The sequence below is a fragment of the Chelonoidis abingdonii genome, chromosome 26, assembly GCF_003597395.2.
Source record: "Chelonoidis abingdonii isolate Lonesome George chromosome 26, CheloAbing_2.0, whole genome shotgun sequence".
Classification (NCBI taxonomy): domain Eukaryota; kingdom Metazoa; phylum Chordata; order Testudines; family Testudinidae; genus Chelonoidis; species Chelonoidis abingdonii.
This window is the reverse complement of record NC_133794.1, coordinates 1,608,501-1,627,780: the sequence shown is the minus strand read 5'-3', so window position 1 is coordinate 1,627,780 and position 19,280 is coordinate 1,608,501. Positions and strand designations below refer to the sequence as shown.

The 19,280-nt window shown below is 62.1% G+C and overlaps 2 protein-coding genes across 2 annotated transcripts; one reads left to right on the top strand and one right to left on the bottom strand.

Moving 5' to 3' along the window:
- Positions 1 to 1,413: 1,413 nt before the first annotated feature.
- Positions 1,414 to 5,155, top strand: PTGER1 (prostaglandin E receptor 1). Its single transcript, XM_032781408.2, has 2 exons — positions 1,414 to 2,323; positions 3,625 to 5,155. Exons 1-2 carry the CDS (start codon positions 1,460 to 1,462, stop codon positions 3,874 to 3,876), a joined length of 1,116 nt encoding a protein of 371 aa, XP_032637299.1. The 5' UTR covers positions 1,414 to 1,459; the 3' UTR covers positions 3,877 to 5,155.
- Positions 5,156 to 5,826: 671 nt separating this feature from the next.
- Positions 5,827 to 18,759, bottom strand: LOC116825398 (transitional endoplasmic reticulum ATPase-like). The gene is given in 17 exon segments (XM_032781384.2): positions 5,827 to 6,987; positions 7,737 to 7,888; positions 8,179 to 8,337; positions 10,362 to 10,393; positions 10,396 to 10,452; positions 10,455 to 10,486; positions 11,239 to 11,417; positions 11,946 to 12,158; positions 12,514 to 12,636; positions 12,729 to 12,893; positions 13,469 to 13,581; positions 13,844 to 13,979; positions 16,527 to 16,660; positions 17,167 to 17,269; positions 17,869 to 18,000; positions 18,326 to 18,456; positions 18,679 to 18,759. Coding segments are annotated over 16 exon segments (1,956 nt in total). The 5' UTR covers positions 18,431 to 18,456; positions 18,679 to 18,759; the 3' UTR covers positions 5,827 to 6,866.
- Positions 18,760 to 19,280: the final 521 nt, after the last annotated feature.

Genomic DNA, 19,280 nt, shown 5'->3' with positions numbered 1-19,280 from the left:
GGGCAGGGTGCCATGGGGCAGGGTGAAATGGGGGTTATGCCCAAGACAGGGTGCAAGGGGGCAGAGTGCCATTGGGGACACACTCTGCAGGCAGGGGCAGGGTGGCATGGGCAGGGTGACACAGGACACACCCCTTAGGCAGGGTCAGGGGGACACTTCCCATACACAGGGTGGTGTGCGCCGGGAACATGGAACAAGCCAGAGGGTCCCAGCTGGCTCCAGCGCCCGGTACAGGGCATCCCGTCCAGCCCAGCACCCGCCGCTTGGCAGCAGGGGTCACCCCTGGCCCTACCTGGGAGGTGGGGGCGGGAGCCCGTGCGCTGAGCTGGGCACGGGGGTGGGGACGCCCCCTGGCGGCGCCTGCTCCCGCGCCGCGGCAGAGGGCGGCGAGGGGGGCGCTCGGAGTCGGCGTTGCGGTCATGGCTCAACGGCGGGGGAGAGCGTTCGCGCGCGAGGAGCGGCGGTCGGGACCGGGGCTTGGATCGCCTATCGGAGGGGCGGTGCTGGCGGGCCCCGACGGAGGTCGATCCTTTCGCCTGGCGGCTCAGGTCTCTGTCCCGTTCGCAGAGCGAGACGGGGCGCGGGGCGACGCGCAGTGTCTTTCGGGGAGCGATCGACGCTTGGGCGTGGGGTGCGGGAGTGGGGTAAGGGGGCGCGGGCAGGGCCTTTCTCGGGAGGGTGGGGGGCTGGGGGTCCGGGCTCCTGGCCCCGGAATGGAGGGACTGATGGGGGGGGGGGTTTGAATGAAAGAGAACCTGTCCCCACCCCGTCCCGACTGGGGCCGGTGCTGAGCGCCGTCTGCTCTTTGCACGGGGAAGATGGGGTCTGGGTGCCAGGACCCCTGGGTTCATTCCCCAGCTCGGGGGGAGGGGTCTAGATCGAGGGAAGGGGGGTTTCTGGGAGTCAGGACTCCTGGGTTCTCCTCTCTCTGCTCCCCCAAGAGTCACCCGCGGGCTCTGTCTAGCCCAGCGTCCCAGTGCCAGGGGGTGTCTCCCGTGGGGTCAAACGGGGCTCCTCGAGGGGGTCGTTCCCGGGCTCAGGGGAGGGCAGGTGGCAGGAGGGGCCAGTCCTGCTCCTTGGTGCCAATCTGCAGGGGTACCCTGGGCTCCAGCAGCGCTGCCCTGACTGCCCTGGGTTCAAATGTCCTGAAAGTTGGGGGACCCTCACAGAGCTGGGAAACGTGCCCCGATTACCCCATTGCTTCCCCCCAGCTCCAAACTGCTGCGTCCACCCCAGGAGGCCGGGGGTGGGGGTGTAACTGAGAGCCCACAGCTCCCTCTGGAACCAGCAGAGGGCACCTCTCTCAGTGTGGGGTGGCGGTGGGGGGACTGTGTGGCTCAGCCCCTAGTGTGGGGGGGCATTGCCAGGGCCCAGTGGCAGTGGCTCTCCCCTGATGCCCATCTCTCTCCCCTCCACCAGATGTCCATGGCTGGTGCCAGCTGCAGACTCTGCTGAGAAGATGTTCACCTGCCACCCGCCCAACGTCTCCCTGCTGAGGGGGGGCAGCAGCCCCGGGGCACCCCTCCCCATGCCTGTCAGTGGTTTGCTGCCGGGGAACTCCTCGGGCTGCCGGGTGGAGCCACTGAAGCAGCCCCTGCCCTCACCAGCCATGCCCATCTTCTCCATGACGCTGGGTGCTGTCTCCAACATGGTGGCCCTGGCCATCCTGGTGCAGTCCTACTCGCGCTTCCGGCGCCGCTCCAAGGCCACCTTCCTGCTCTTTGCCAGCAGCCTGGTCATCACAGACTTCGCCGGGCACGTCATCCCGGGTGCCTTCGTGCTGCGGCTCTACGCCACCCGGCAGAAATGGGACGCCATGGACAGCACCGGCGCCATGTGCCAGTTCTTCGGTGCCTGCATGGTCTTCTTTGGCCTGTGCCCACTCTTCCTGGGCTGCGTCATGGCAGTGGAGCGCTGCGTGGGGGTGACGCGCCCGCTGCTCCATGCCTGGCTGGTCACCTCTGTCCGTACCAAACTCACCCTGCTGGGGCTCTGGGCCTCAGCCCTGGGTATTGCCCTGCTGCCCATCTTCAGCTTCGGCAGCTACACCATCCAGCAGTCGTGCACCTGGTGCTTCATCAAGGTGCAGCCGGCGGAGACCTGGTACGAGGTGACCTTTGCTTTGCTCTTCTCCCTGCTGGGCCTGGCCTCCCTGCTGGTCGCCCTGGTCTGCAACACCCTGAGCGGGCTCAGCCTGGTGCGGGCGCGGCTGCGGGCCCAGCACAAATGCGGACAGCGGCGCACCAAGGCCCACGACATCGAGATGGTGGTGCAGCTGGTGGGCATCATGGTCGTCTCCTGCATCTGCTGGAGCCCTATCCTGGTGAGTGAGAGGGTAGGGTGGAGGTCCCCCCAGTGCCACGGATGCAGTGGGAAGGTCACCCCAGGAGTGCAGGGTTGGAGGGGTTTCCTTACGGGTCAGGGTGCTAGGGGATTCCCCATGGGTGCAGAGTTGGAGGGGTTTCCCTGGGGGTCAGGGTGCAAGGGGGTTCCCCATGGGCACAGGGTACAGGGTGGCTCCTTGGGGGTCAGGATGAAGGGGGGTTTCCCGTGAGTGCAGCGTTAGGGGTCTCTCTGTGGGGACAGGGTGCAGTGTGTGAGTGTTCTCCATGGGTGCAGGGCTTGGGGGTGTTCCCTGGCAGGTCAGAGTGAAGTGGGGGAATTCCCCATAAGTGCAGACTTTGGGGGGGCTCCCTGGAGGGGGTCAGGGTGCAGAGAGGGCTCAAAATGGGTGTAGGGTTGGGGGTTCTCTCTGCAGGGACAAGATACACTGAGGGGGTTCCCCATGGGTGCCGGGTTTTGGGTTTCCCTGGGGGGCAGGGGTTTTCCACAGGTGCAGGGTTTGGGGGTTCCCAAGGGTGATGGGGGTTCCCTGTGAGTGCAGGGAGTTCACTGGGAGCTACAGTGGGTGCAGGATTTGGGGGATTCTCTGGGGGGGCAGGGGGTTCCCCTTGGGTGCCGGGTTTACCCTCAGCCCCTCTCCCCGTGGGGACTGCCCTGGAAAAGGCTGATGCTGGCCGGGTGGTGGTGGGGAGCCCAGGTGATGCAGGAGCCCCAGTCGGCACCATCCTGACTCCCCGCCCCCCGGGGGGAGGATTACCCCCTGCAGCCCCCGGACCCTGACCTCGGAGGAGGTTGGAGGCGAGGGCAGGTGTATCTGCCCAGCGGATTCCGCGGGGGGGAGCGGGGCGCTAGGCTGATACAGCAGCGCCCCCGTGTGGCTGGTAACTGCACTTTGCTCCCGCTGTATATATTGCTGGGTCCCCCCACACTGGCTGGGGTGGGTGGATTAGGTTGAAGGTGGGTCAGGTTGGGAGGGGGCTGTTGGGAGAGTCAGGCTGGAAGGGGGATTGGGCTGTTGGGGGGGCTCAGGTTGGGAGGGGGATGGGTTGGGGGTTCAGGTTGGGAGAGAAGGGTTGTTTGGGGGATTCAGGTTGGGGGTGGGGGAGCAGGCTGTTGGGGGGCTCAGTTTGGCAGGGGATGAGGCTGTTGGGGGGGGGCTCAGATTGAGGGGTCAGTCCCAGAGATTTAGGGCCAGAGAAGGGGCAAGGGGCTAGAGTCAAGCCCCACCCAAGCCCCTGGGCGCCCCCCTCACCGCCATGCCCCTCCCTGCCTCCCCTGCAGATCTTCGTGGTGCTGGCGGTGGGCGACAAGGCCGACACGCTGCACTACCAGCGCCTGCTGTTCCTGGGCGTGCGCCTGGCCTCCTGGAACCAGATCCTGGACCCCTGGGTGTACATCCTACTGCGCCGGGCTGTGCTGCGCAAGCTGTACGGGGTGCTGTGCCGCCAGCCCCCCAGCAAGGGCAGCCGCTTTGAGCGCTGGGAGGTCAGCTCCTTCCAGAGCTCCGAACGCAGCATGGTTGCCCGCTCGTAAGGGCCCGGCCGGACAAGACAGGGTGGCTACCCCCAGCCCCTGTGCCCCTGACAGGGCCTTGGCACAAGTGCCTGCTGGAGACACGCTCGGGAGCACGTTGGATACCACCAGGTCGGACAATGGCGCCCCACCCACCTGGGGGCCCTCCCCACTGCAGATGTGGCAGGAGCTGAGCCAGATGCAAATGGAATTGGGGAGGGGGGCTGTCTTAATCCTGCTTCCCTGCCTGCAGCAATGGCACTGCAGGGGCCGAGCCTGCTGCTGGCTCAAAGCAGGAGGCACCTTGGAAACAGGGTGTGTGGGCATGGCAGGGGCACAATGCCATAGTGAAATGCAGGAGTGGTGGTGCAGGGTGGCTTGTGCTAAGAGGGCCTCACTTGAGAGGTAGCAGGGTCTAGTGGTTACATCCTCAGCCTGCGCATCAGGACACGGGTTCTGAGCAAACCGTGGCTTTAGGGGAGCTCAGGGCCTGGGTCTCTCTGGGGAAGCAGCATATTGAAACAGGCTTAACATTTGGGGAAACTGAGGCACAATGAAAGGTGGCAATGGCACCAGTCTTGCAGGGCCCACCTGCTGCCCTGGCCGAATCCATTCTGCCTCCCTTAGCCCCCTGGAGGGGATTTGCCTTCACTTCCTGGCCTGGCATGGGCAGTGTTGGGATGCAGCTGTTAGAAAACTGCTGTGCCCCATCCCAGAGGTGACTATATCCCAGTGCTGGGCAAGGGCTTCCTGTATAAAGAGCCCCCGCACGCCCCCACCCAGAGGTGGCTGCGGCTGTGTATAGTGTTCTCGATCCAGGGGACAGTTTCCCCCTTGCAGGCCACCCTCCCTGTTCACGGGCCCCAGCTGTGCCCCCTGCCCCCAGGCTGAGCTGGAGTGGCAAATATTTGAGGGGGGGGCAGGTTGGGAATAAGCCCCCATTGGATGTGGGGGTGGAGGTAAAGGTACTTGGGAGGGGCTCTGCTCCCTTCCCCAAGGGGCTGGTGCCATTCCCAGGATGGTTGGGGAGATGCCCCCCACCCCACCCCCATTCTGCCACCAGCCCCCCAGCTCCACTCCACTCCCCTACACCTTGCCTGGGGCCAGTCAACATCTGCAGAGCTCCAGGACATGGGGGGGGGGGGCTGGAGAGGGGTCAGGAGTGAGCCCCCAATGGCCACAGGGAAAGCTGGGGCAGGGGGATGCTGGCCCCAAGCTGGACGTTTATTTCCTAGCATGCCATGGGGCCACGCCCAGTGAAGCGCTAGGGACTCTGTACATTAAAGAGCTTTTACCGATCGTTCTGGTGCCTGGGGTTTGATTTGTCTGCGAGTCCCTGTCTCCCCCATTCACAGCTCGCAGCCTGAATCCCTGCCCCCACCCCTGCCAGAGAGGGGCCCCCATCCTAGGGGAGCCCCAACTCCACCGCCACCCTGCAGAGCTAGTGGGAACTGGGCTGAGGCCCAGCAAACTCAGCCCACGCTGCAGCTTCCAACCAGCTCAGCAGATGGCTCCAATGCTTGGCCACTATCCCTGCGGCTGCCCCTGCGCCGCCCCCGAGCCAGCCAGTCCCCTGTCGTGGGGCTGGATAAGAGCCAGTGGCCCCTAGAGGAGAAAGGCCCCATTTCCCACCCCTCTGAGCCAGCCAGTCCCCTGCCCTGGGGCAGGATCAGAGCCAGTGCCCCCTGGAGGAGAAAGGCCCCATGTCCCATTTCCCACCCCTCTGAGCCAGCCAGTCCCCCTGCCGTGGGGCTGGATCATAGCTGGTGCCCCCAGAGCGGAAAGGCCCCATGTCCCATTCCCCACCCCTCTGAGCCAGCCAGTCCCCTGCTGTGGGGCTGGATCAGAGCCGGTGCCCCCTAGAGGGGAAAGGGCCCATGTCCCATTCCTTGTCCCCACCCTTTTCCTGCGTGTGGGACCCGCTCCGTCACGGCGCCTGACTCAGGCAGAGCCCCCAGCTGACACAGCCCCCACACTCCAGATCTTTACTAGTGTCCAGCCCTTACAGATCGCGATGGGCACAAGCATGCGGCTGGCTCCTGCAGGGGGAGGATTTGGGACATCCCACAGCCTCTCGCCCCAAACTAGGGCCCTTCGGCCTTTGCGCATGTCACCAGCTCTGGGGAGGGGGGTGAGGTGCTGGGTGGGGTCTGGGTGCCCTCAGAGGCAGGATGGTGCCCAGGTGCCAGGGCAACCCAGGGTCCAGATCCTCTTGCTTCCCCCCCGATTCAGGGGTGGGACTCAGGGGGAGTCGTGCTCTTCGCTCCCCACATTCCCGGGCCACGGAGCTGAAAGGCAGAACAACAAAGCTGGCGCTAAGACAGTACCAACCTGGCTGGGGGAGGGGGGGCGTCTCTCCCTGGGGGCTGGCACACTCAGCATCACAGCCTGCAGGATAAGCCCAGGCCTGGGGGCGGCTGCCGGCAGGAGGAGCCACATGGCTGGGCAGAGCTGTAATCCCGAGCGGGAGGCTGCTGTGAGGGACACAGAGGTGGGGTCTTTCTCCACACTCACGGGACTCCACAGGACGCCGGGGTCCTGTGGTCTGGGGTGGGGGCTGGGAGACCTGGGTTTGTTACCACACAAAAGAACACAACCAAGAGCAACTGGGGCATGCGGGGAATCACAGCTGGCACGGGAGCAGGGCTGCCTGCTTGGGAAGAGCTCCCTGGTGCAAGGGGGGGAGGGGCTTTCCCGTTGGAAAGGCGGAGCTCTCAAGAGTGAGGGGCGGGCTTTCTGGTTGCAAAGACAGCTCTCTGGAGCAAGGGGCGGGGCTTTCTGCTTGCAAAGGCGGAGCTCTCTGGAGCGAGGGGCGGGGCTTTCCGGTTGCAAAGGCGGAGCTCTTTGAGGCAGGGGGTGGACCTGTCTGGTTGGGAAGGCAGAGCTTTCTGGTGCAAGGGGGAGAGCCGAGGCTTCGGTACAAGATGCCCTGGTGCAAAGGGCGGGGCTGTCTGGCACAAGGGGCGGAGCTGATGCTTTGGCATAGGGGGTGGGGCCAGTGATCCCACCCATCAGTTGTAGAGGTCATCGTCCCCCTCCTCTTGGAAGAGGCCGCCCCGGCCGTTGTCGCCTTGCCGGGAGCCACCTGCACGATCAGTCCCTCCGTCCCCGCTCTGCTTCCCAGCCGGGAACCTGTGGGGAGAGAGCAGGGCTGGCTCAGTGTGATGGGGGGAACGGAACCCCGCCCTTGTCACAGGCAGGTGGAGGTGTCATCCAGTGCAGCCAGCAGTCCTGGGGTCCCCTTGTGCTGGCCACGGGAGGGCTGTTCTTCCCAGGGTTGAGTGTGACACCGGGGGGGAGGGGGGCCTACTGGGGCAAGGGGAGACCAGGCAGAGGATTCAGAGGCTCAGGGTGACAGCTAGGCCAAAGGGCTGAGACTGAAGCTGGGGTAGTCCTGGGGAGGGTGGGAGTCAGGCTGGGGGTGGGACAGATTTGAGATGAGGACAGGGCTGGGGGAAATCCCAGAGGGCCAAGGATGGAGCTGAGGGGATCCCAGGGGGCTGAGGGCAGGGCTGGGGGCCGAGGGACTCCAGGGGGCCGAGGGCAGGGCTGGGGGCCGAGGGGATCCCAGGGGGCCGAGGGCAGGGCTGGGGGGATCTGAGGGAGCCAAGGGGATCCCAGGGGGCCGAGGGCAGAGCTAGGGGGATCCCAGGGGGCCGAGGGCAGGGCTGGGGGGATCTGAGGGAGCCAAGGGGATCCCAGGGGGCCGAGGGCAGAGCTAGGGGGATCCCAGGGGGCCAAAGCCAGGGCTGGGGGGATCTGAGGGAGCTGAGGGGATCGCAGGGGGCCGAGGGCAGGGCTAGGGGGATCCCAGGGGGCCGAGGGGAGGGCTAAGGGGATCCCAGGGGGCCGAGAACGACGCTGGGGGACCTGCCCCCTACCTGAAGTTGCCAAAGCCGCGGCTCTGCTGCAGCGTCTGGGCGAACATCTCGTACTTGCGGATGTCATTGTCGCTGACGGAGCGGCGGGCAAAGCGCATGGCCTCTTCGAAGTGATCCCGCCGGATCTCGGGCACCGGGTCATAGTCGTCATCCTGCCCAGGGTGGTGGGAACAATGTAGTCACACTCAGTCTGGCCCTGATCAGCCAACCCAGGTCTGGGCCTCCCACAGCAAACAAAGTTCATGCGATTGGCCGGCTCCCCTCTCACTGGCCCGCTGGGGGTGCCCCAGGGGGCAGGAGCCAAGGCTCCGGGGATCCCCCAGCGAGTGGGTAGCTCAGGCACTGCTGCTGCCCCACCTCTTAGGGAGCTGGGGGTTCAAGCCCCCCAGCGCCTTGCAGCAGGGTGGATATGCCCCCATGCCCCGTGGGGTCGCCCCCATACCATGACGGCATCTGGGTGGCTCTGGCGTTCCCGCTCCATCTTGATCTCCGTCTCGATGGCCTCGCGGATGGCGAGCTTGCAGGCGCGCTGGCAGATCTCAGTGAGGTCAGCACCCGAGAACCCATGGGTGATCTTGGCCAGGTAGTTCAGGTCCACATCCTGAGTGCGGGAGGGAAGAGAGACAGTGTGGGCCCCTTACTGAATGAGTAGCGACAGAGGATGTGGAAAAAGCTAATATACTCAATGCTTTTTTTGCCTCTGTCTTCACAAACAAGGTCAGCTCCCAGACTGCTGCACTGGGCAGCACAGTATGGGTGGGAGGTGACCGGCCCCCTGTGGAGAAAGAAGTGGTTCAGGTCTATTTAGGAGAGCTGGACGAGCACAAGTCCATGGGGCCCGATGCACTGATTCCAAGGGTGCTAAAGGAGTTGGCGGATGTGACTGCAGAGCCATTGGCCATTATCTTTGAAAACTCATGGCGATCAGGGGAGGTCCCGGATAACTAATGTAGTGCCCATCTTTAACAGGGAAGATGGGCCAGTCAGCCTCACCTCAGTCCCTGAAAAAATCATGGAGCAGGTCGTCAAGGAATCAATTATGAAGCACTTAGACGAGAGGAAAGTGATCAGGAACAGCCAGCATGGATTCACCAAGGGCAAGTCATGCCTGACTAACCTAATTGCCTTCTGTGAGGAGATAACTGGGTCTGTGGATGAGGGGAAAGCAGTGGACGTGTCATTCCTTGACTTTAGCAAAGCTTTTGATACGGTCTCCCACAGTGTTCTTGCTAGCAAGTTAAAGAAGTATGGGCTGGATGAATGGACTATAAGGTGGATAGAAAGCTGGCTAGATCGTCGGGCTCAACAGGCAGTGGTCAGTAGCTCCAAGTCTACTTGGCAGCAGGTATCAGCGGAGTGCCCCAAGGGTTGGTTTTGTTCAGTATCTTCATTAATGATCTGGAGGACGGCGTGGACTGCACCCTCAGCAAGTTTGCAGATGATACCAAACTGGGAGGAGTGGTAGATATGCTGGAGGGTAGGGATAGGATACAGAGGGACCTAGACAAGTTAGAGGATTGGGCCAAAATAAATCTGATGAGATTCAGCAAGGACAAGTGCAGAGTCCTGCGCTTAGGACGGAAGAATCCCATGCACTGCTACAGACTAGGGTCCGAGTGGCTAGGCAGCAGTTCTGCAGAAAAGGACCTAGGGGTTACAGTGGACGAGAAGCTGGATATGAGTCAGCAGTGTGCCCTTGTTGCCAAGAAGGCTAATGGCATTGTAGACTGTATGAGTAGGGGCATTGCCAGCAGATCAAGGGATGTGATCATTCCCCTCTGTTCGACATTGGTGAGGCCTCATCTGGAGTACTGTGTCCAGTTTTGGGCCCCAACAACTACACAAGGATGTGGAAAAATTGGAACGAGCCAGCAGAGGGCAACAAAAATGATTAGGGGCTGGAGCACATGACTTATGAGGAGAGGCTGAGGAACTGGGATTGTTTAGTCTGCAGAAGAGAAGAGTGAGGGGGCATTTGATAGCTGCTTTCAACTACTGAAGGGGGTTCCAAAGAGGAGGATCTAGACTGTTCTCAGTGGTATCAGATGACAGAACAAGGAGTAATGGTCTCAAATTGCAGTCTAGGTTGGATATTAGGAAACACTTTTCACTAGGAGGGTGGTGAAGCACTGGAATGGGTTACCTAGGAGGTGTGGAATCTTCTTCTTGTTAGAGGTTTAAGGTCAGGCTTGACAAAGCCCTGGCTGGGATGATTTAGCTGGAAATTGGTCCTGCTTTGAGCAGGGGTTGGACTAGATGACCTCCGGAGGTCCCTTCCAACCCTGATATTCTATGATCTATGAGACAAACCTAAAAATCACGAGATTTAAAAACTGAGCAATGCAAGCTGGGTCTCTTTCCTTTGCCTCCTGGCTCACATTTTCCAGCTCCTCTCTGCAGCCACAAGAGCAAGAAAAATCATTTCTTTGTGAATGTGAAAGCCGAGATCCCCTGTACTCCCATGAGTCCGGAGCTGGGGATTTAGGAACAAACGATCGTAAGTCTCAGGATCCAATGCTGAGAGTTGGCAAAGCTGCGGCTGTTCAAGACCAGTGAGCCGTGTGGCTGTGGAGGAGGTGCAGCGAGGCCTGGGGGAATGCACGGCGGGCGGGCATGCTCACTCACCCGGGCCACAAGCGACTTGCGCAGGTTGGCACCAGGATCGCCGCGCGCGAGGTGTCGTCAGGCAGTGGGATGTAGATGAGCTGGTCCAGCCGCCGGGGCGCAGGATGGCTGGGTCGATGTCTGGCCTAAGGATTGGGGGAGGTGACAAGGAGAGACAGCCTCAGCCCTGCCAGCACCCACCCAGGGCATCCTGCGGTGCTTCAGAGAGAAGGCAGCTCCCACATACACCCACCCCCGCCACTGGCCTCCCTTGGCCTGGAGCAGCCCTGGGGAGCACGGGGACTAGGGCTGTGCAAAGCTTCTCCAGGAAAACTGGACTGCGAAGAAAAGGAGCCAAACCCCAGGAACCCCGTCCCCCACAATGGACCCTCCCTATCCACACTGAATATGCTCCCCCCCACAGAGCCGCTCACCCCCACACTGAACCTCCTCCACCCACAGAGCCTGCTCACCCCCTCCCCACAGGACCATCCCCACAGGGGTCCCTCCTTCACCCCATGGAGCTTGCCCTGCCCCCAGGAACCTCCCCCACCCCACAGAGCCTGCTCACCCCCTGCCCCGAAGGGCCCTGCCCATCTCCTGCCTCCAGAGATCCTGTCCACCCCAAGGAAGCCTCCCCAACCCCACGGACCCTGCCCCCTTCCTCTCAGGGACCTCGCCCCACTCCTGCCTACAGGGTGCCTCTCCAAGCTCATATAGATGGGGGGAGGGCTCCTCACCCCCCTCCCCATGGCCAGGTCTCCCTCGGTGCAGGAGCACACAGCAGGACGGCACAGAGGGGCTTGACCTGGTCCCAGCAGCCGCTAGCTAAGACACCGCACCCTTGGGCTGGGCCTGGGGAGCAGGGTGTCCTGGGGAGGGAAGGGCGGGGCCTCACCTGTTGGTGGCCCCGATGATGAAGACCGTTTTCTTGTTGGTCATGCCGTCCATCTCGGTGAGGATCTGGTTGATGACGCGGTCCGCCGCCCCCCCACCGTCCCCCGCGCCGCCGCCCCGCGCCTTGGCAATGGAGTCCAGCTCATCGAAGAACAGGATGCAGGGGGCGGCCTGGCGAGCCTAGGGTGCAGGGGGAGAGGGTGGGGAATGGGGGGGAGCCCCCAAGGGGGAAGAGAACAGGGTGTGCAGGGAGCCCCTGAGTGGGGAGAGAGGGTGGGGTGGGCCTGATGGGGGGCACCTGGTGGGGGGCAGAATGCACTGGGAAGGTGGGAACCCCGGGGCTGGGTTGGGGGTACTCGCTGGCGACAGCAGTGCTATGACAAGGGCTCCCCTGCTGCTGGGTCAGGCTGGGGCACCATGCAGCTCCCCTCCCTCGATTAGCAGGAATCCCCCGAAACCTGCACCCCTCTGGCTGTGCAGGCATCACCCCCACAACTGGTGAGCACAGCAGGCTGAGGGGATGACACAGACCCTGCAGCCAGGGTTCACGGTTGGAGCAGTAGAGAGGCCCCCTCCATCCCCCAGCACCCCGAGGCCCAGCCAGGCAGGTGGGGGAGAGACCCCAAGGCCCGGCTGAATGGTTGGGGGACCTCGAGGCTGGCTAGGCAGGTGGGGGGAGGGGGAACACCAAGGCGGCACCCCACGGACCTTGTCAAAGACGTCGCGCACGTTGGCCTCGGACTCCCCGAACCACATGGTGAGCAGCTCAGGGCCCTTGATGGAGACGAAGTTGGCCTGGCACTCGTTGGCAATGGCCTTGGCCAGCAGGGTCTTGCCGCAGCCTGGCGGCCCGTAGAAGAGAACACCCCGTGACGGCGTCATGCCAAACTTCAGGAACTTGTCCGGGTACTCTACCGGGAACTGGGTGGGGGACAGCCGGGGGTCAGGGATGGGGGGGCCTAGAAAGCCAGCACTGCTCCCTCCCTTCACTGCACCATGGAGGTGCCCCCTGCTGACCCCCACACCCCACCCCCTACAGCACAGCGCTGCCTGCTGAGCCCCCCACCCCAACCCCTGCAGCACAGCACCCCCTCCTGACCCCCTACTCCGCCCCCTGCAGCACAGCGCCGCCTCCTGAGCCCCCCACCCCACCCCTGCAGCACAGCGCCCCGTAGTGGGGCATAGGGGCTGGCATTGAGTAGGGAGAGTCCCATCCAAACCCCAAGTGGGAGGATCCCTGCTTAGCCTGGGCAAAGCGAGTGCAGCCCCCACTCACCTGCACCAGCTCCTGCAGCTCTCGCTTCACCTCCTGCAGTCCCCCGATGTCTTCCCAGCAGACCTGGGGCACCTCCACCACCGTCTCCCGCAGCGCTGACGGGTTGCTCTGGCTGAGAGCCCACTGTGCGGGGGGGCAGGAGGGGAAGAGCATGAGGGGTGTGGCCTCGGGCTGGAGAGGAGGGGTGGGGCCCTGGGGAGGGGTCGCCAGGTTACCTGGAAGTCGTCCATGGTGACGGCCATGGCGTTGAGGATGTCGGCGTCGATGGTGTCGTCCTCCAGGTCGATGATGTTCATCTTCTTGCGGATGGCCTGGAGCGCGGCCTCGGAGCACAGCGCCGCCAGGTCCGCGCCCACGTGCCCGTGCGTCTCCCTGGCCACCTGCAGCCACAGGGCGCCTGACACGGGGCCACGGGGGAGGAGCCAGGGAATGGGGCCACGAGGGGAAGGGGGGAGCCAGGGAATGGGGCCACCCGGGGGAAGGGGGAATAGCCAAGGAATGGGGAACGTCAGTGAATGGGGCCACGGGGGGCAGCCAGGGAACGGGGCCATGAGGATGTGGGGGGCAGCCAGGGAACGGGGTCACCCAGGGGAAGGGGGGATAGCCAAGGAATGGGGCAGGTCAGGGAACAAGGCCACGGGGGCAGTCAGGGAATGGGGGCACAAGGAGGGGGCAGCCAGGGAACGGGGGCACAGAGCAGTGGGCTCTGGGGAGGGGCCAGCCAGGGGATGGGACCACAGGGAGGAGGAACTAGCTGGGGATGGAGCTATGGGGAGGGGCCAGCCAGGCACAGGGAAGGGGTCACAGCTCCCCTGCCACACCCTCTACCCAAGCACACATGACCCTCCCCCCATCTATAGACTCCTGCACTCCCACACCTGTCCCCACCCCCACATCCATGTACACAGCCCTCCAGCTCTCCCTCCCCCTACCTCATCCAGCCCAACCCTCTCACCCGCTCCAGATCCACGTCCTCGGCCAGCTTCATGTTCTTGGTGTGGATCTGCAGGATCTCCAGCCGCCCAACTGAGTCAGGGATCCCGATGTCAATCTCACGGTCAAAGCGCCCTGGGGAAGGAGGAGGGGTGGGGTCTCAGCCCAGCCCCTCGCAAACATACACCTTGCGTGGAACCACCATGCCCCAGGAGCGGGGGCTGGGGGCTAGCAACCAGAGCAGGGGCTGGGAGCCAGGACTCTTGGGTTCTATCCCCAGCTACTGCAGCAGCACAGGGAAGATGGGAAGCCAGGACTTTCAGTCCAGGATTTACTTGCCCACTAGAGTGAGGGTCCTGGGTGGGGTCCCGATGCAGCCCCACACCTGGGCACCTACCAAACCTGCGCAGGGCGGGGTCGACGCTGTTGGGCCGGTTGGTGGCAGCCATGACGATGACATGGGAGCGCTGCTTCAGGCCGTCCATGAGCGTCAGCAGCTGGGACACGATCCTGCGCTCTACCTCGCCATGTGTCTGCAACGGGGAGGAGGGGATGAGCTGAGAACGGGGAGACTCACAGCACCAGTGACCAGGGCCCCTGGGAACTTCTGTGCTGTTCTGGGCCAGGCTGAGCCATGGACACATGGATTTCCCAGCAGCACAGCACCCCCTGGTGCCTGGCTGGGGGGTGTATGGGGACAGGGCACAGGGGACGGTGCTCCCTGGTGCCAGACTGAGGATGTCCCTGAGGACTCCCTGCTCTTCCCACTCCGATTGGGAGCCGTTGGCCTCACATCCTAGATGGAGCAGGAGGATCTGGCGCTGTAAAATCCCATAGGCCCTAACCCCTGCCAGGAGTGGGCTCGCTCCATCCCATACCAACCCCCCTTGCCCAGCCAAAGCAGGAAATCAGGGCAGCTGGCACCAGAGAAAGACAGCGAGAAAAACCAGCCAGCCAGGGCCAGGTGTGTGTGTGTGCGCACGTGTGTGTCCTGGGGCCTCCAACAGCCGCGACACAGCCCCTCTTTATTATCAATTATCACAGAATCCTAGAGATGTTGGACAGGAAGGGGCCTCAAGAGGTCACCAGGTCCAGCCCCCATAACCCCAGCCTGTCCCTGACAGGGGTTGGTCCAACCTGTCCTTACAAACCTCCAATAATGGGGATTCCACAACCGCCCTTGGTCACCTGTTCCAGAGCTGAACTCCCCTTGGAGTTAGAAAGTTTTGCCTAATATCCAACCGAAATCTCCCTGCTGCAGATTAAGCCCCATTGCCTCTTGTCCTACCCCCCGGGGACATGGAGAACAACTGATCCCCGTCCTCTCTGTAACAGCCCTTAGCATATTTGAAGACTGTTCTCAGGTCCCCCTCAGTCGTCTTTTCTCAGGCTAAACATGCCCAGCTTTGAACCTTTGATCATGTTTGTGGCTCTCCTCTGGCCTCTCTCCAACATGTCCACATCTTCCCTAAAGCGAGGCCCCCCGAACTGGACACTGGACTCCAGCTGAGGCCTCCCCAGTGCCAAGCAGAGTGGGACAGTCACCTCCCACATCATACATACGACACTCCTGTTAATACACCCCAGAATGAGATCAGCCTTTTTCACAGCTGCATCACACTGTTGACTCATATTCGATTTGTGATCCGCTATAACCCCAGCTCCTTTCCAGCACTTCGCCTGCCTAGCCAGGTATTCCCTGTTTTCTGGTTGTGCATTCGATTTTCCCTTCCTGAGTGAAGTACTTTGCACTTGTCTTTACTGAATTTCATCTTCTTGATTTCAGGCCAATTCTCCAATATGTCACAGTCGTTTCGAATTCCAATCCTGGCCTCCAAAGAGCTAGCAGCCCCTCTCAGCCTGGCGTCAGACGCAAGTTTTATCAGCACACTCTGCACTCCGTTACCCAATTCATTAATGAGAATATTGACTAGAACTGGGCCCAGGACTGACCCCTGTGGGACCCACTAGACACGCCCTCCCAGTCTGACAGCGAACCATTGATAAGTACTCTTGGAAACAGTTGTGCACCCACCTTATAGTATTTTTATCTAGACAACATTTCCCTACTTTGCATATGAGAATGCCATGTGGGACTGTATCAAAAGCCCGACTTAAGTATTACTGTGACAGAGTAGGAATTTTTCATAATATTTTAGATGAGTCTTGTGTGTGCCTCAGTTTCCCCCACGATCTATACAGATAACTAGGTCAGGGAAAAAGGTTGCAGAGACCCAGAGATGCAGGTGTGACTGACGCCTGGCTGTCTGCAGCTGGCCCCAGGCCCACGGATGGTCCCAGAAAACAATGTTCACTCCAACTGCCCGGACATTTGGTACCTAGCGACTAATAACCATGGATGACCCGCCCTCCGCAGGAAGCCAGCCAGGTTGGACCAGCAGGAGAACAAGGGGCTAAGAAGGAAGCCAGGTGACCATGTTTGGGAACAAGGACAAAGGATGGAGGAGGGGCCAAGTGAGGTGGGTAAGTGAGGGCTGCTGGAAGCAGGATAAGTTTCTGGATGGGACTACAGAGGAGTCAAGAGGACTCTGGCCTGGGTCCCAACCCAAATGGACTTTGCTGTAACTTTCCATTCTCATGTTAACTAAAGACTTTCTAAGCTGTGTTCCCTAATAAACCCTGCAGTTATGCAGTGCTGGCTGAGAGTCATTCCAGAGTCAGGAAACCGGGGTTGCATTGCTCCTTTGGGGGTGTAAGTCTCCCCCAGGGGTCCAATCCAGGTGGACTCGTCATGGGGAGCTCATGGCGTGATCTCGGGATGCTGATGGCTCGGAGGTTTGGTCCCAGGAGGTGGGGAAGCCGAGGGGCTGACCCCAGTGAGAAAGTGTGATCCTAAGGGGGCTGACGGACTGAAAGAGTCTTCCCAGGGCCTGTCCCAGAGCCGTGCAAGAGCACCGGGCCCGTGGATCCATGACAATAACATCGACTATTTCTCCATCAACTTTAACCCTGATGGGTTAGATTGTCCATATACGATCCTTCACCCAGTGCTGAGATGCAGCTGCCTCTGGGGTGGGGCACGGGGGCTGTTTATACTGGGATCCCCCACCCCATCTCACCTTCTCCCTCTTGGGGGCAATGGCGTCCAGCTCATCGATGAAGATGATGGCCGGTGCGTTCTTCTCGGCCTCCTCAAAGGCTTTGCGCAGGTTGCTCTCTGACTCGCCCGCCAGCTTGCTCATGATCTCCGGACCTGGGAGGGAACAGGGGCTCTTTATAAAAGGATCCCTTGCCTGGCACTGAGATGCAGCTGAGGTGGTGCCGGGAGTGATGACAGCCTCCAGGGCCATGGCAGGGGCTAGCCACTCGCATGCTTCAGGGCAGAAGGGAATCCCCAGCAAGGGGTCAGGAAGCCATGAAAACCCCAAGGCACAATGGGGCCTCTGTGCCAGCTGCCCAGCTCTGCACCAGGCAGCATCACCACACCAGTATGGGAGAGCGTCAGGGCGAAGGAAAACCGGAGGGCACCCAGTCCACTCCTAGCAGAGGACCAGGAGGGGGAATGGGCCGCCCAAAGGGAAGGCAGCTGGAGATCACAGTGAGAGGTGCATGAGAAATGCCAGAGATGAGAGAGAGGGGAGTGCGTAGGGACAGACAGATATGTGCAGATGGACGGACACATGGAAGGATGGCCAGAAGTGTGGGGACAGACGGACGGGCTCCCCATCCCTTGCCCCCTTCCTGCTTGGCGTCTCTCACCATTGATGAGGAAGAAGAAGGCTCCTGTTTCGTTGGCCACAGCTCGGGCCACCAGCGTTTTCCCGGTGCCAGGGGGGCCATACAGCAGGATGCCTCGGGGCGGCTGAGGAGAGAACAGACCCGGTTGGCAAGAGGCACCTGACGCGAAAAGTGCCTAACGCAGTCTCCCCGGGCAGATGTGTGATGTGCAGGGCGGACGCCCCCAGATCCAGTGTCCCATCAGGAGGGGCGCTGGGGGGAGGTGACTGCGGTGTTAATCGAGGATGAAATGGTCCTGTCCTGGGGTGCAGAGGGAGAGGGCCCTCCAGATGGCTCTGTGGAAATCCCAGGCCAGACTGAGGACTGTGTCAGGGGACCCCGCAAATAGGGTCCTGGACAACTTCAGGATTTCAGCTTCCACTAAGAAGTGTGTTGCCAGCCCTCATGGTTGGGAGGAAATGATAAAAAATGTGACAGAGCGTGTAACAGGGACAGCGCCGCTGCCTGAGTCTGCAGAGAGCCTGACCCCATTGCTTTAAGGGTGGGAGCAGCTCCAAGGGTGGAGTGCGGGGGCTGATTATACAGGGATCCCTTGCCCAGCACAGAGATGCAGCTGCCTCTGGGGAGGCGCGCAGGGCTGTTTATGCAGGGATGACCTAGCAATGAGATCTGCTCGGCTGTGGGTTTGGATGAGGTGACCCTGCCCTGCCGGGCTCACAGTACCTTGACGCCGATGGCTTTGAAGAGCCCTGGGTGGCGCAGGGGCAGCTCCACCATCTCCTTGATCTGAGCCATCTGCTTCCGGCAGCCCCCGATGTCGTCGTAGCCCACGTCGTTCAGGCTCTCCTCCTCGTCCTGCGCGGGTGACAGTCACGGTCACGATGCAGTCAAGCTGGCCCTCCAAAACCCTGGCAGCCACAGTGAGACCAGCACCCACTCCCTCCTGCTCTGGGACCAGACTCTGATCCCCACAGACAGTCACACTGCCCCCACCCCGCTGGGACCCAGCCCCAACCCACCCTGCTCCCCCAGGATCCAGCACCATGGGCCCTGCCCCCCACCTAGATCCAGGACCATGGGCCCTGCTCTCTCCCCTCCTCAGATCCAGCACCATAGGACCTGCTCCCAGGATCCAACAGCCTCTGGGGTACCTGCAGAAGAGCACAGGAGCTGCACCCACCTCTCTCTTGATGGGCTCCCCCTCGCAGTGGATGACGGTGTCGGGGGCCACGATGCAGTGGGGGCTCGGATCCACCTCCACCACCTTGAACTCCACGGCCCGCATCCCGCCGCGCACCAGGAAGATGTCACCTGGTGGGGAAGAGAACATTGTTCCCAAGCCAGCTGGGAGAACGGGGGAGTCCAACCCACACCTGGTGGGAGCACCCCCTGTTGGGCCACAGCCCTACCCAACTCGCTCCAGGCTGGGTGCCTCCCCTAACAGAGACAAGACAGCCAGCCCTGCGCTTCCCCCCACACCATCGTCCCAGGAAGGGGGAGTCGCTCTCAGGGCTCCCCCTGACCCCGGCGCACCTTTGTGCACAGGCCGATAGGCCTCCAGGAAGTAGGGCTTCAGGTACACATCAAAGAGGTTTCCGGTAAGGCCAACGATGGTGTCGTCAATGGGCAGCACGTGGATCCGTTTCCCGTACTTTACATCCGGGCAGGCCTGGATGCTGCAGGAAAGACCCCGGCTCAGCCTGGCACTCGCAGAGCTCTAGGGGAGAGCCCCCTACTGAGCCCCCACTCCAGCAGCATAGCGCCCCCTACTGAGCCCCCGCTTCTTGCAGCACAGCACCTCCCCCGCAGCGCAGAGATCCAGGGGAGAGCCCCCTACTGAGCCCCCACTTCCTGCAGCACAGCGCCCCCTACTGAGCCCCCACTTCCTGCAGCACAGCACCTCCCCCGCAGCGCAGAGCTCCAGGGGAGAGTGCCCCCTACTGAGCCCCCATTTCCTGTGGCACAGCACCTCCCCCGCAGCGCAGAGCTCCAGGGGAGAGCCCACTACTGAGCCCTCACTCCAGCAGCACAGCACCCCCTACTGAGCCCCCACTTCCTGCAGCACAGCACCTCCCTCGCAGCGCAGAGCTCCAGGGGAGAGCCCCCTACTGAGCCCCCACTTCCTGCAGCACAGC